Source organism: Procambarus clarkii, chromosome 83 (assembly GCF_040958095.1).
Source record: "Procambarus clarkii isolate CNS0578487 chromosome 83, FALCON_Pclarkii_2.0, whole genome shotgun sequence".
Taxonomy (NCBI): domain Eukaryota; kingdom Metazoa; phylum Arthropoda; class Malacostraca; order Decapoda; family Cambaridae; genus Procambarus; species Procambarus clarkii.
The window spans coordinates 3,948,654-3,960,945 of NC_091232.1; the positions used below are offsets into that span (position 1 = coordinate 3,948,654).

General features: G+C 38.3%; 1 protein-coding gene across 3 annotated transcripts in view; it reads left to right on the forward strand.

The window, feature by feature from the left end:
- The window catches only part of LOC123768741 (probable ATP-dependent RNA helicase vasa-like), a 40,498-nt gene extending 29,842 nt beyond the window's left edge, over positions 1 to 10,656 (forward strand). For all 3 annotated transcript variants that reach the window (XM_045759475.2, XM_069316296.1, XM_045759476.2), the window contains 6 exons: positions 426 to 650; positions 1,264 to 1,420; positions 4,747 to 4,941; positions 6,226 to 6,398; positions 8,249 to 8,356; positions 9,717 to 10,656. In XM_045759475.2, coding sequence (XP_045615431.1) covers positions 426 to 650; positions 1,264 to 1,420; positions 4,747 to 4,941; positions 6,226 to 6,398; positions 8,249 to 8,356; positions 9,717 to 9,791 — 933 coding nt within the window. In that variant the 3' untranslated portion in view covers positions 9,792 to 10,656. The remainder of the gene's footprint in view (positions 1 to 425; positions 651 to 1,263; positions 1,421 to 4,746; positions 4,942 to 6,225; positions 6,399 to 8,248; positions 8,357 to 9,716) is intronic.
- Positions 10,657 to 12,292: the final 1,636 nt, after the last annotated feature.

Genomic DNA, 12,292 nt, shown 5'->3' on the forward strand with positions numbered 1-12,292 from the left:
CATATTGGTGTCTGTCACTAAGATAGGATCGGATGTAGTCAAGGGCAAGGCCTCGGATTCCATAATGCTGGAGTTTAAGTAAGAGGTAGTTGTGATTAACAGTATCAAAGGCTTTTCTTAGGTCAATGAAGAGTCCAATCGGAAACTCATTTTTGTCAAGGGCTGAGTAGATAATGTCAAGGAGACTAATGATTGCATCATTGGTACTCTTTTGGGACCGGAAGCCAAACTGGCAGGGGCTGAGTATGTCGAATTTTACGAGGTAGGAATAGAGCTGTTTGTAAATAATTTTTTCAAATATTTTTGATAGAATGGGTAGATTTGATATTGGTCTATAATTGTACAATTGTCCATCATTAGTCCTAATACTGTACAGTATAGCTATTTTAGAAATTGTTATTATTAAATTAATCATCTTTTTCTAGGACTGTCAGAATCCTATTGTGATGGCCACACCAGGAAGATTACTGGATTTTGTGAAAAGAGGATATTTGAGTTTTGAACATCTGAAGTATCTCATTTTTGATGAGGCTGATCGTATGTTGGACCTGGGATTTTCTGATGATATGTTACAACTTATTCAGAACCCCACTATGCCTGCAAAAGGTCAGCGATTAACCATGATGTTCAGTGCAACGTATCCTGAAAAGGTGAGTGATGACCGATTATGATCACTGTTTCTGAAAAGCTGTTCTCATTTTATTGCTCAAGTCTTTATAGTATGTATAATAGAGCATTATTGATCAAAAAATTACTACAGATCAATCTATAGCACCATTGTCCTTCACTCACTGTACTCCAAATTCATTGACTCTTGCCACATCTTTCATACATGCACACGTATATGACATGATCACTACATGCATTTGTTGCAAACTAAACATGAGAACGTGTATCTCATCGAAACTTAAAATATTGAAAAATTTAGAGGATGTTGATCCAGATAATTTAAGATTTTTTTTTACTATGATGGGAGGATCTTTTTACTTGCACGACTTTACATAGATTTAGTCTAAATGGATATATTAGAGATCTATTTCTGGTGTAATATTCATGGGTTCTATTACATCCATCAACGAAGAGTTTCATTACAGAATTAGAATTTAGTGATAGTCTGAGGCTTGAATTGAATATGGAAATTTTATTTCATATGTATAGATGAAATGCTTTCCAGAATTGTCTAATTTTCTAATATTTCTAGGTTTCTAATTTAAATATTTTCAAAGAATGCACTTTATTTTTTTAAATTTGATGAACTTGCAGGTACAAGAATGTGCACTTGACTACTTGCATAACTACTTATTCCTTGTAGTTGGTTCTGTTGGTGCAGCAAACAGGGATGTTAAGCAAGAAATTCTACACATCGATAATGTTAAAAAAAGGGACACGCTGATTAAGAGTATTGTTAATTGTAAAGAGGGTAAGTTGTAGATTATCTTGTATTTTGTTTTGTCTCTGGTGACTTAACAGTATATTTATGGTTGGTCAAGATTTAAGTATCATTGAGTATCTAAAATCTTAAAATGCCCTAAATCTGAAAGTGTTTACAAATATTAGTCCATACAAGAAAATAGTAATTTACCAAATGGCTTAATTTTTATTTTCTTACTCTCATAATGGTCTGAAAGGTGAATTTTTCAGGAAGTACCCCACTACTCAATCCACTCCCTTGTGAACACTAATGGGGCAAAGGGACTTGTACACACTGCTTCCACTGTGGGTGGTCAGGTCGCTTGGAAACCTTCCTTCGACCACTATGGGGAAGGGCATGTAATAAATGTACCCATATGGGTTGCCATGGAGATTGCTCTCAGATAGATGGATGGATGGCTTGCTGATCTTGGTGTTGGGATGAAATGAGTAGCCTGTACACATTTATGGGTCCAAACCAAATTTATATTGGCTGGACTGTTTCGTAATTTTACCTTTAATCAACGTACAGTGCATCCTCTTTTTGGCAAACTATATGGGACCAACCCTGATTCTTTGGAATGAGGGATTCTTTAGAACCAGAAATACTGTACCTTCTGGGGCCATTAATGAGATTTTTTAAGGAAAGAAAATATATTACTTCAGCTGTTTCCTGAGTGAAGCCTTGTCGGCTCCCTGTAGCTATCCAGGCTGAATGGATATGTATAACTTTCTGGCATTAAAGTGCTTGGAGTTCTTGCCTACCAGGGACCACGAGCCAGAACCTGGGCCCCTCAGAGAGGCACGAGGAGCAATGGCGTATAGAACCCCCCTCCCCCCCCCCTTCCCTGTGGTTGGGAGCATTCTGTCTGCCATCGACAGGGACAGGCACCCAGAAAGGAAGGCGCCCCAAAACAAACCCCTATTCTGGTGAAAATATTGCTACCGAAAGGCGAACGAGTGGACAGAACTCCCCCAAACAAAATTATCAAAATGGCATGTCATCATCACGTCGCCACACCGCCGTCTGCGCAACATCCCCCCCTCCTCCCCGGAAGGGGAGGCCCAGACCCTCCACGCGAAAAATGCCGCCAACTGGAGGAAGGGATGCCGGGGAGCCTCTGGGACTCTCCCAGAAAATGGCATTTCATTACATTCAACGTTGGTTTTCTGGGGGGGGAAGGGAAGCCTCATCGGCTCCCTGGAGCTACCTCACAACAGATATGGAAAAGAGTGAAGGATCCGGGAGGCAGACGCCACGCGCCTTAACATAAAAAAGACCACAGACGAAACTAAAGGACCCTGCAGATGACCCGGAAGACCCGAACCACAGAAAAGGAAGGAGGGAAAGAAGGGAACCTGGGCAAACCAAAACTCGTCCACGGCCCCATAGGCCGAGACGTACAGAGAACAGCAAAGAGCTGCAACCAAACAAGTGAAGAACCCCTGCCTGACCAACCAAACACGAACCCAAAGACCCTTCCAGAAAGCAGCAGACCCAAATGTCACCCGAAAAGGAGACTGCATCAAACGAACAACCTACCACGAGGACCAAAGGAGGGAGAAAAAACATGGGCCTGGAGGAGAACTGGAAACTCCCCGACTCGACCCCTAGAGGTCAACGCCAACAGAAAAGGAGGCCTGAAAAACAAAACAAAAACACCAGAACCAAGGGGATCACGACAAACCAAGGAGAAGAAAGAAAATAGACCACCTGAGCCAATGATGGCACCGCAAGCGCAAGAGCAGGCCAGAGGTGAAAACGTCCAAGACAGCAAGCGGAATGGAGCAGAAGGAACAGCAACACCAAACGCAAGCTGGAGTGGCACCGCCAGTGCCACCTAAGACAAGGCGACAGGACACGGCACCAGACGATGGTCCCGAAACAACCCTGAAGGGAAAGACAAGACAACCCTATCAGAGACCGAAGAACCCTTTGCAGTGATAGGAAAACTGGAAGGACCGCCAGGAAAACTACACAGTGTCGCCGAGACGAAGCACGCAAGTGGGAGACCAACAACGAAGCCACCAGTACCCACACAAGAGACGAGAAACTCGAGACGCGAAGACTCAAGGGGAAGAACGAACCAGCCTCGTACAGGGCTGGACCGATATGCAAAAAGAGGCAGAGCCGCAGAATGACCCTCAGGATCAGAAACAGAGTAAAGCAGCGCCCCAAACCAAGGCTGGCAAAAACCAGAAGGAACGGCCACCAGGGAACAAGAAACACAATCCCGGTGAGCCAAAAGGGAACCAACCCGGCGAGCAGACACGTCCTATCTGGGAGGAATCCCCTACAGGACTCCTGACGGACCAACAAGGCCAAACACAGAAGAGCCAGGGGGTCCAGGCAGAGGCCAACGAGGAAAATGAGTACCACGAACTAAAGCGCGAGATGTGAAGCGAAAAAAGTGACCCTGCAACCAGCTCCAGCAGGGAAGAACGACGCACGCATCTCCGAGGTATACACGAGGAGAACTATGCAGGACGTGTACCGCAGGAAAACAAACACATACGTTCTGTTTTTTACAATATGAGCATTGGATATACAATAAACTAGTTTCCCCTGGCAACAAAAATAAAATTAAAATTGTCTTGACTACACCAAATTTCCTCTAGGAAAAACTGTGTACAGACAGTCTGTCAGACAAACTGTGTACAGACAGCACAGCCATTTGACAAATGCACGATCCCTTCACTTCATAAACAGGGAAGTTGTCAGATTTAGTGTCAAAACCTCTTGCCACTCCCTCTGAAAATGAGCCATTAAACCTTAACATTCCACCACAAGAAATTTAGCAAATAATATACAGTTTTTATGACGGGTATAATGTAAAAAAAAAAAAAGAATAGGAAAAAGTGAACATGTGTTATGGGGTAATATTTAACATTAAATAAGATGTGGTAAATTTTATGAATTGTTGAAAGACTTGAAAATACGTAATTGACAATTATACAAGGTACATTTATTGTGATGTTCAGACATTCCTGATTCTTGAGTAATTCCAATAGGCTGATTTGGTCTATTATTTATAGGGATTTACTGTATGAAGTTTTTTCCCCACATGCCTGAAATGCAAAATGTGCATGTGCAAAATTGGCGTATTAGTGGCTTAGATAGCATACCTGCCGACCTATGAATAAAAAAATCTGCTTATATCCCATGAATGTATATGTATACTTTTTGCAAACAGTTGAATTTGAATTTTGCCTAAATAAAAATTTTGTTTTATGTCTTAATCAATATTTATAACATTTCTCACATGATGGTATATGCAGAAATACATGTCTCATCCGTAGCATCACCATGTATTAAAAATTTTTTGCTTGTTTCAGGTGAGAAAATCTTGGTATTTGTAGAAAGGAAGCTGCAAGCAGATTTTATTGGAGCTTTCTTAATTACCCAAGGTATCAGTGCTACAACAATTCATGGTGACAGATATCAGGAGCAACGTGAGGAAGCTTTATCAGCTTTTAGGACAGGAGTTAACAATGTCCTTGTTGCAACATCAGTAGCTGCCCGTGGTCTGGGTAAGTTTAAAGTGTTTTGCTGCTTGTTAATTAATTTGTTGTTTCATACCGGTTGAATACAATGTATTCTTGATAGCATGGAACATGCAGGATTGGATATATCTTAGGTATTGAGAATCCACTGTACAGTACTGTATTTACAACTTGGATATTTTTTTTTGTTTTTGTATGTAAATGATTCAAGACATTTTTATGTATATTTATACAACGAAATAATATATAAAGCAATATTTATATATAATAATAATAATAAAGCAATAATATAAAGCAAATAATATATAAAGCAATATTTATATATAATAATAATAATAAAGCAATAATATTTAAATATATACCAGTCTCCGTGGTGCAGTGGTAAGACACTCGCCTGGCGTTCCGTGAGCGCTTTGTCATGGGTTCGTATCCTGGCCAGGGAGGATTTACTGGACGCAAATCCTTAACTGTAGCCTCTGTTTAACTCAACAGTAAAATGTGTACTTGGTTGTAAAAATGATTCTTCGCGGTGGGGGATCGTATTCCAGGGACCTGCCCAAAACGCTACGCGTACTAGTGGCTGTACAAGAATGTAACAACTCTTGTATATATCTCAAAAAAAAAAAAAAGTTTTAAAAATACATTTATGGCCACATAAGATCATTGTGAATTAAGTTTTTTTTTTTATACAAAAATGTTCTAGTGAATTTTCTTTGGACCTCTGTGCACTTTGCTTGTAACCCAAAAATCTCACTTTTTGGAGTTTTATATAAAAAAATTACTAGAATTTTGAGGATGAAATCTAGGGTAAAAGCACAAATCTCGCTGCACAATGCATAGAACAGAATAACTAACTGGTAGGAAGGAAAATGTACAGTATTTGTACCCCTAAACATTAATGGGACTGAAAAATTAACCCAGAAGAATCTCTTAGAGATGGTGCCCAGATAAAAGGAAGGCATAGCTGCTTCCAAGAACCAGTAGTAGGCACCCTGGAATATGATTTTTTTTTTTAACAGGTGGGTACATAAGTGCAGCACGAGTAATTTTCTGATGTATGTACCCCTCTTACAATTCAATTCTACCCAACCCTATAAGTGTCCAATGGACAGGATCCTTACCTTATGATATTTGTATGATAATGTGGGACGAGGAGTAAATAAATGGTAAAGTAAGTTGGGTTAATGTGTCAACTAAGTTGTTCTTTATATGACCCAAAGTTTCTTTTGTTTATATTCCATAAACCTCTCCTTTATCATAAAATGAAGAATTGCAATGATAATTTTGAATTTAAATTTCCGTCATACACAGATATTGTTGGAGTTGAAATGGTAGTCAACTTTGACCTACCAAAAACTATAGATGAATATGTCCACCGCATTGGTCGAACTGGTAGAGTTGGTAATCGTGGATATGCTATAAGTTTCTTCAATGAAGATGAGGATAAACCTATTGCTAAAGATTTGGTCAAGATTCTTGATGAAGTAAGTATAATTTTTAACCAAGAATGTTAGTTTTTTATTAACCCTAAGAGTGCAATTATCACGTGTTGATTCGTGGGGTAATGTGGTTTTCATCGTACGTTGATTCAAACTGTTATTGTCTAGGTTTTATGCCAGGGATTCTAATATAGCTATAATAGCTCTATGGATATTCAGTAGTGTGACGTTTGCCAGAAAAAAATTGTTTCATGGGTGCAAATGTGTAAATATGATTATCATTGCAAATGTCACAATGCCAATGTGGTAGTTGTCTGTATAAAATTCCATTATAATTTCATATGTATACTGATCATGCTCATATGGTTTTTACAACTGCATATGGTTGAAATGTATGGTTACCAGGTATGGCTGTGTATTGTTACCAGGAACCATACTGGCTCGCATGAAGCAGCATGTGAGCCAATAGGTATGCCACTCATATATGTATGTGTGAGTGAGTTTGGATGGATGTAAAAAGTTCCCTAAGTTGCTGTTAATTTTAATTTATTATTTATATACAAGAAGGTACAAGAGTTTATGAAAGTACATATATTATGTCCTTATTGATACATTCATTCATTCATTTATTGATACATGTTTTTTGGCAGCTTTGTTTCCTTAATTTGAAACTATGACTTATTTTTGAAGTTGTAGTTTTCAAGAATCCTTCTTTGTAAATTTTGTTGATTCCTGTTAGTGTTTTGTACATGGTGACCATATCATTTTTTTCTACTATCTTCTAGCTTTGGTATATTTAGCACCTCTAGCCTCTCCTCATAGTTTTTGTTTTTCAATTCCGTAAGCCATTTGTTTGCACGACTTTTTCTAGTTTATTGATGTGCTTCTCGAGATATGGGTGCCATACAAACAGGTGCATATTATAACTTTGATCTCACAAAGGTCACAATCAACTTCTTTAATATTTAATATCAATGTATTTAAAAACAATTCTCAAGTTGGAATGCATAACATAGGAACATTGCACAATGTTCTTTATGTGGTCCATAGGTGACACTTTTCTATTCAGAACCCCCACTAGATCCACCCCATCCTCTAAACAAAGACCTAAAGTCCATTCCATGCACCCGCCAAACCCCGTTTATGAATCAAAAACGGTTTACACACAACTCGCAACTGGTGACATCCAAACACTTCCAGAACAAGTGCTTCGCTCAACTTTTGTTCGAACTATAACGCTATAAATGCTTCACCCATGTACTACAAATAATCGGCAACAGAACCTAAATGCCTAACCTAACCAATGCCTAAATATACACAATATGCTAATATATAATATTAATTTATATTTGAGAAAAGTTCTGTTTTAAATGAACAGAATGTTAAAATTAATAAATGCATCTTTGGGGTCGTCCACTGGATGGAATGGACTTGGTCTGAGGATGGGTTGCTAGATCTCATTCATCAGAATTCTTTGATGCTTTTTCACATAATTTGTTGGTTATGTGTAACTTGTTATCCTCTATTCCACTTTCCATAAGGTGTCTTTACTCGCATTAAATTTCATTTGCCAAGTGTTGTTCCATACATTTACTTTATCTAGGTCATCTTGAAAAGGCATGACAATCATACAAGTCTTTTATCTTCCATAGTAGCTTAGCATCATTAGCAAACATGTTTATATGCTTGTTCATACCACTGGGTACAATTCTTGCACCAGTAATATTCATCTACATAAATGATCTGTCAGAGGGCATACAAAATTATACTGTCTACTAATTTAAAGTATTATATAATATTGTACTCCTTACATTTAATACATTTAACAACAGTATATTTTAAAAACTTTCTTCTTTTCCTCATTAGCGTGTGTTTTTATGGGTGTTTGCTTTCAGGCTTCTCAAGAGGTTCCCGATTGGTTAATGGCGATTGCAAAGACAAGTGGACATGAACAAACATACCATGGAGTGGGTCGCTTCCCTATGAAGGATATTAGATCAAAGGTAAGTTTCATTTCATTACATTTATTCCTTGCCACTTCTGTACATGGCTTCCCTACATAAAACCTGTTATTATTAAAGTGTTGTGTACTGTATTGAATAGATTACAGATTTGAGCATGTATTGCTTTTCTTTTTAAAATTTCAACAGGCATTACATCGTATTATCATTTGAAAACCAATCCATATCATTTTGCCTACACAAAATGCCTTTTTCTGGGTGACCCCTGGAGGCTCCCTGGCACCCTCCGTCCCTCCCTCCCTCCGGTTTTCATACTCGGACAAGCGGCACGGCAGCGGTGGATGATTGCTGCTTTCCTTGTTTTCTTTTGGGGGAGTTCTGTTTCTCTGTTCTGTCTTGTGTTACAATTTCCTACCAAGTGGGGTTTGTTTTGGAATGCCTACCTTTCTGGGTGCCTAACCCTTGTCAATGGTAGACATGGAATGTTCCAAAATACAAAGGGGGGGTTTCTTAGGCCATTGCTCCCTGCGTCTCTGAGGGGGGCCAGGTTCTGGCTTGTGGTCCCTGGTAGGCAGAACTCCATTGAATGAAGTCCCAGACTAATGTAGCGTATATCAGTCCGGTAAGCTCCAGGGAGCCTCCGGGGCTCACCCAGAATATACCGTTTCGTTACATTCAACGCTGGTTTTATGGAGGAGTCCCCTTGGGGGTTCCCTTAAACTGTCTCACTGAGATAGATCAATACTACTTGGTCAGGACAGTTGCAGGAGTTCTGTTTGGCCTACTGAGGATCAGACCCAGAAGCTGACAACTTCACATAATAATAATAGTAATGTTTATTCAGGTAAAAGTATATACATAGATACAAAATAAGTTACAAACAGAATGTTGACTTTCTAGATAGAGCTAGTACTGTACATACTACTGTATACCTAAAGCCACTAATACGCACAGCATTTCAGGCAAAGTGCAAAGGGTAAGTAACTGTCCTCCACCCTACTTGGAAAGCATCCAAAAAGTTTGCTAGGCTTTACAGGTTAATGCAAGATTCACAGAAACCAAAGCCTCAAAAACTGCCAAGTAATTCAAATCAACTGTTCGAATCACTAATAACTTGCTACAACCCATTAGTACCAAAAACTGCCACCAAGGGCCCTCAGCCCACCCCATAACCCTTCCAAGTTGGTTGTGTTGCTGATGTGATGTCACGAACACCACTGTAATGCTCCTTTGTCAGGTTCTGGCTCTGGTTCCTGTAGGCTAAACAAAATTTTGTGTCTGATGTGACCGAATTGGAAAGGAGTAATTTCAGCAAAATAGCTTCTGGGAAGTACCAAGTCCCTATCAGAAAGAGGAATTTCATTATGTTCAATGCTGAATTTTTATTTTCTAAACATCACAGCCTGAGCGTTGGGAGCTCCATGGTGGACCATCAGATGTTCCTACTCAAGATGAGGAGGAGGATTGGGCCACATAATGTGAGCTGTATGTAACATCTCTGATTGAATTAGGATTAAATGAAGTGCTCGGATTTTATCTTGATTTGTCTAAAGAATTTTCTTATTCCTGATTTGATTTTGTTAATGTAAAAATGGAGGTCTTTGCTGCATTGAAAACTATAACTAAATTGGGGAAAGTGCCAAGCCATGATGACTATATAGCATTGAAAACTAGCTTTGAAATAATTGTTCAGGTGGCGTAAAATAAAATGTAAAATATTTTTCCAGGGCCAATATGAGACGTGAATATCAAACTTTTCAGTCCTGGGCTTTATTTCTTAACTTTAAAATTTCAGTCTAGCATAATATTGAGAATTTTCCTTAATCTTTATGTATCTCACAAAGGGTTGTTGCATTGATATTGCAGCAGTGTTTTAACAAGTCTTTATGGTGATGCATGTTGTAAAGTATGTTTTGTGTTCACAATAGGTTCACAGTTACTCAGATTATACTAAGTCATTTGTAACAATATCTAGGGAGTTGGTAAGGTGATGTTTGAATGTTCAATCATTAGTTTAAAATATTAATGTAAAGTACATATATTAAATGTAATGTTATGATAGGCCACACAATGTCTTAGTCCTTCTCAAAACGTTCAAGTGTCTTTATAGTGACTGCATAGTGAGAGGTTGTAATTGTTACTTGAAGGACGTTTACAGTGTTTTAATGTTTTTGGAATGTGGTAATAGGTTAACAGGCTTTATGCTTGTAATAATGTCATGATGAAAGTCTCTGTTACTGTTTAGTGTAAGAGCAGCCATGTTCTTTAACATACAAGGAAATATGATTAGTTGATTATGGGAAAGACACTTAATTTGCATGATTAAAAATATTGAAAGTTAATTTTTGCTGTTTTTATCCTTCATTTGAAATACCCAGTGGTTGTTAGTCAATATTCCTGTCCTTACTGGAAAGCAAATATCTCTTGTAGCTTTGATTAGGTTTCCTAATTTACCAGAGGGCCACTAACCCAAGTGGCCTTGAGGACAGGAAGCTGGCAGCTTGTCAAAGGTACTCTTATTTGCCTTGATCTTTTCTAGTTATATTTTAAAACTACACAGTTTTGGCAGTTATGGCTTCAGCGGGTAGGCAGTTATGTGGGTTAAAACCCATTTGATAATGGATTGCTACTTACGACAGTTGATATAATAAGCACTTTAAATGGGAACATTGCAATTGGACAACATATTCATGGCTTAGCTTTGAAATTTGGTGGACAAGTTTTTCCTCGTGAGTTTCACCTTGCCATTGGAAAGGGAATGAATTGAGGGATATTCTCATACCTTGCAAAATAATCTGAAGATCATTAATGAATTAAAAGATTTGAAAGGTCCAGGTGAGGATAGAATTTAATCCAAAGTTTTAAGAACTTGGCAGATGAAATTCCTTTTCAGAAAATCTCGGCTCCAAGAGAGATTTCCTCCTAGATTGGAAATTTACAAATATCCCCTATTTTATAAAAAAAAAGAGGCAAGTGTGTCTGGAAAATTACCAACCAATTGGCCTAACTTAACATGCCTGCAAGCTCATGGAGGGAATCATTCACCATTTTAGTGTACAATTTAGTAAAATGAATGCAACATAGTTTTGTTAAAAAAATCCTGCTTTACAAACTTGCTCACATTTTTTGGGGAAACGGTAACCAGCAATTCGGAGAAAGGACTTCCAATACATGTGGTATACATGGACTTTGCTAATACTTTGGATAAGGTACAAAAGACTGCATGGCAAGGAAATTAAAATCTCATGGAATAAATGGTAAAGTACTAGAATGGTTAAAAAAAAATGTAAAACAAAGAAAGCAAAGGGTCATCCTGTCCTAAATTGAAATAAATCTGACTAGAGGAATGTGGTGGGTGGAGTATCATAAGGTCCCATTTTTGGGCAAATCCTACTGTAGGATTGACTATACATAAATTATAGACGAGTTACAAATCGCACAATTCAAATAAACAAATGGCACTAAGATCTATTGTAAATCTACAGATCTATTGAGGCCTTACAAAGAAAACTGCAAGGATTCTACAAATGGTCAGAAGACTGGCAAGTACTTTTTAATTTACCTGAGCTACCCCTTCTTGTGGCCTTGATGAGGACATAAGTCAGTCGCTAATCAAAGGTTTCCCACATTTTTTTCTGAATTTTTACAGCTGGATTTTGAACAGTAAAATGGCTTCAGCTGTAGGCAGTTCGGTGGGTTTATAACCCTATGAGTGAAAAAGCATATCGTGTGTTATGAACTTCAAGTTGTTGCACCTTGTATGTGTTACATTAAACCTGTTGAAGAAGTGGTCTGGATTAATATCCTCTTAAATTATTCAGTATTCGACTGTACAAATACCCGATACACCTCCATTTGGACTACTGTATCAAAGCATGGAGACCTCATTGGTATCGGCCTTGGAGAAAGCAGGTATCTGTTTTGGAGGAAGTTCAACAGAGCATCAAAAATCATCCCTGAACTAAGTCAACTTTATAC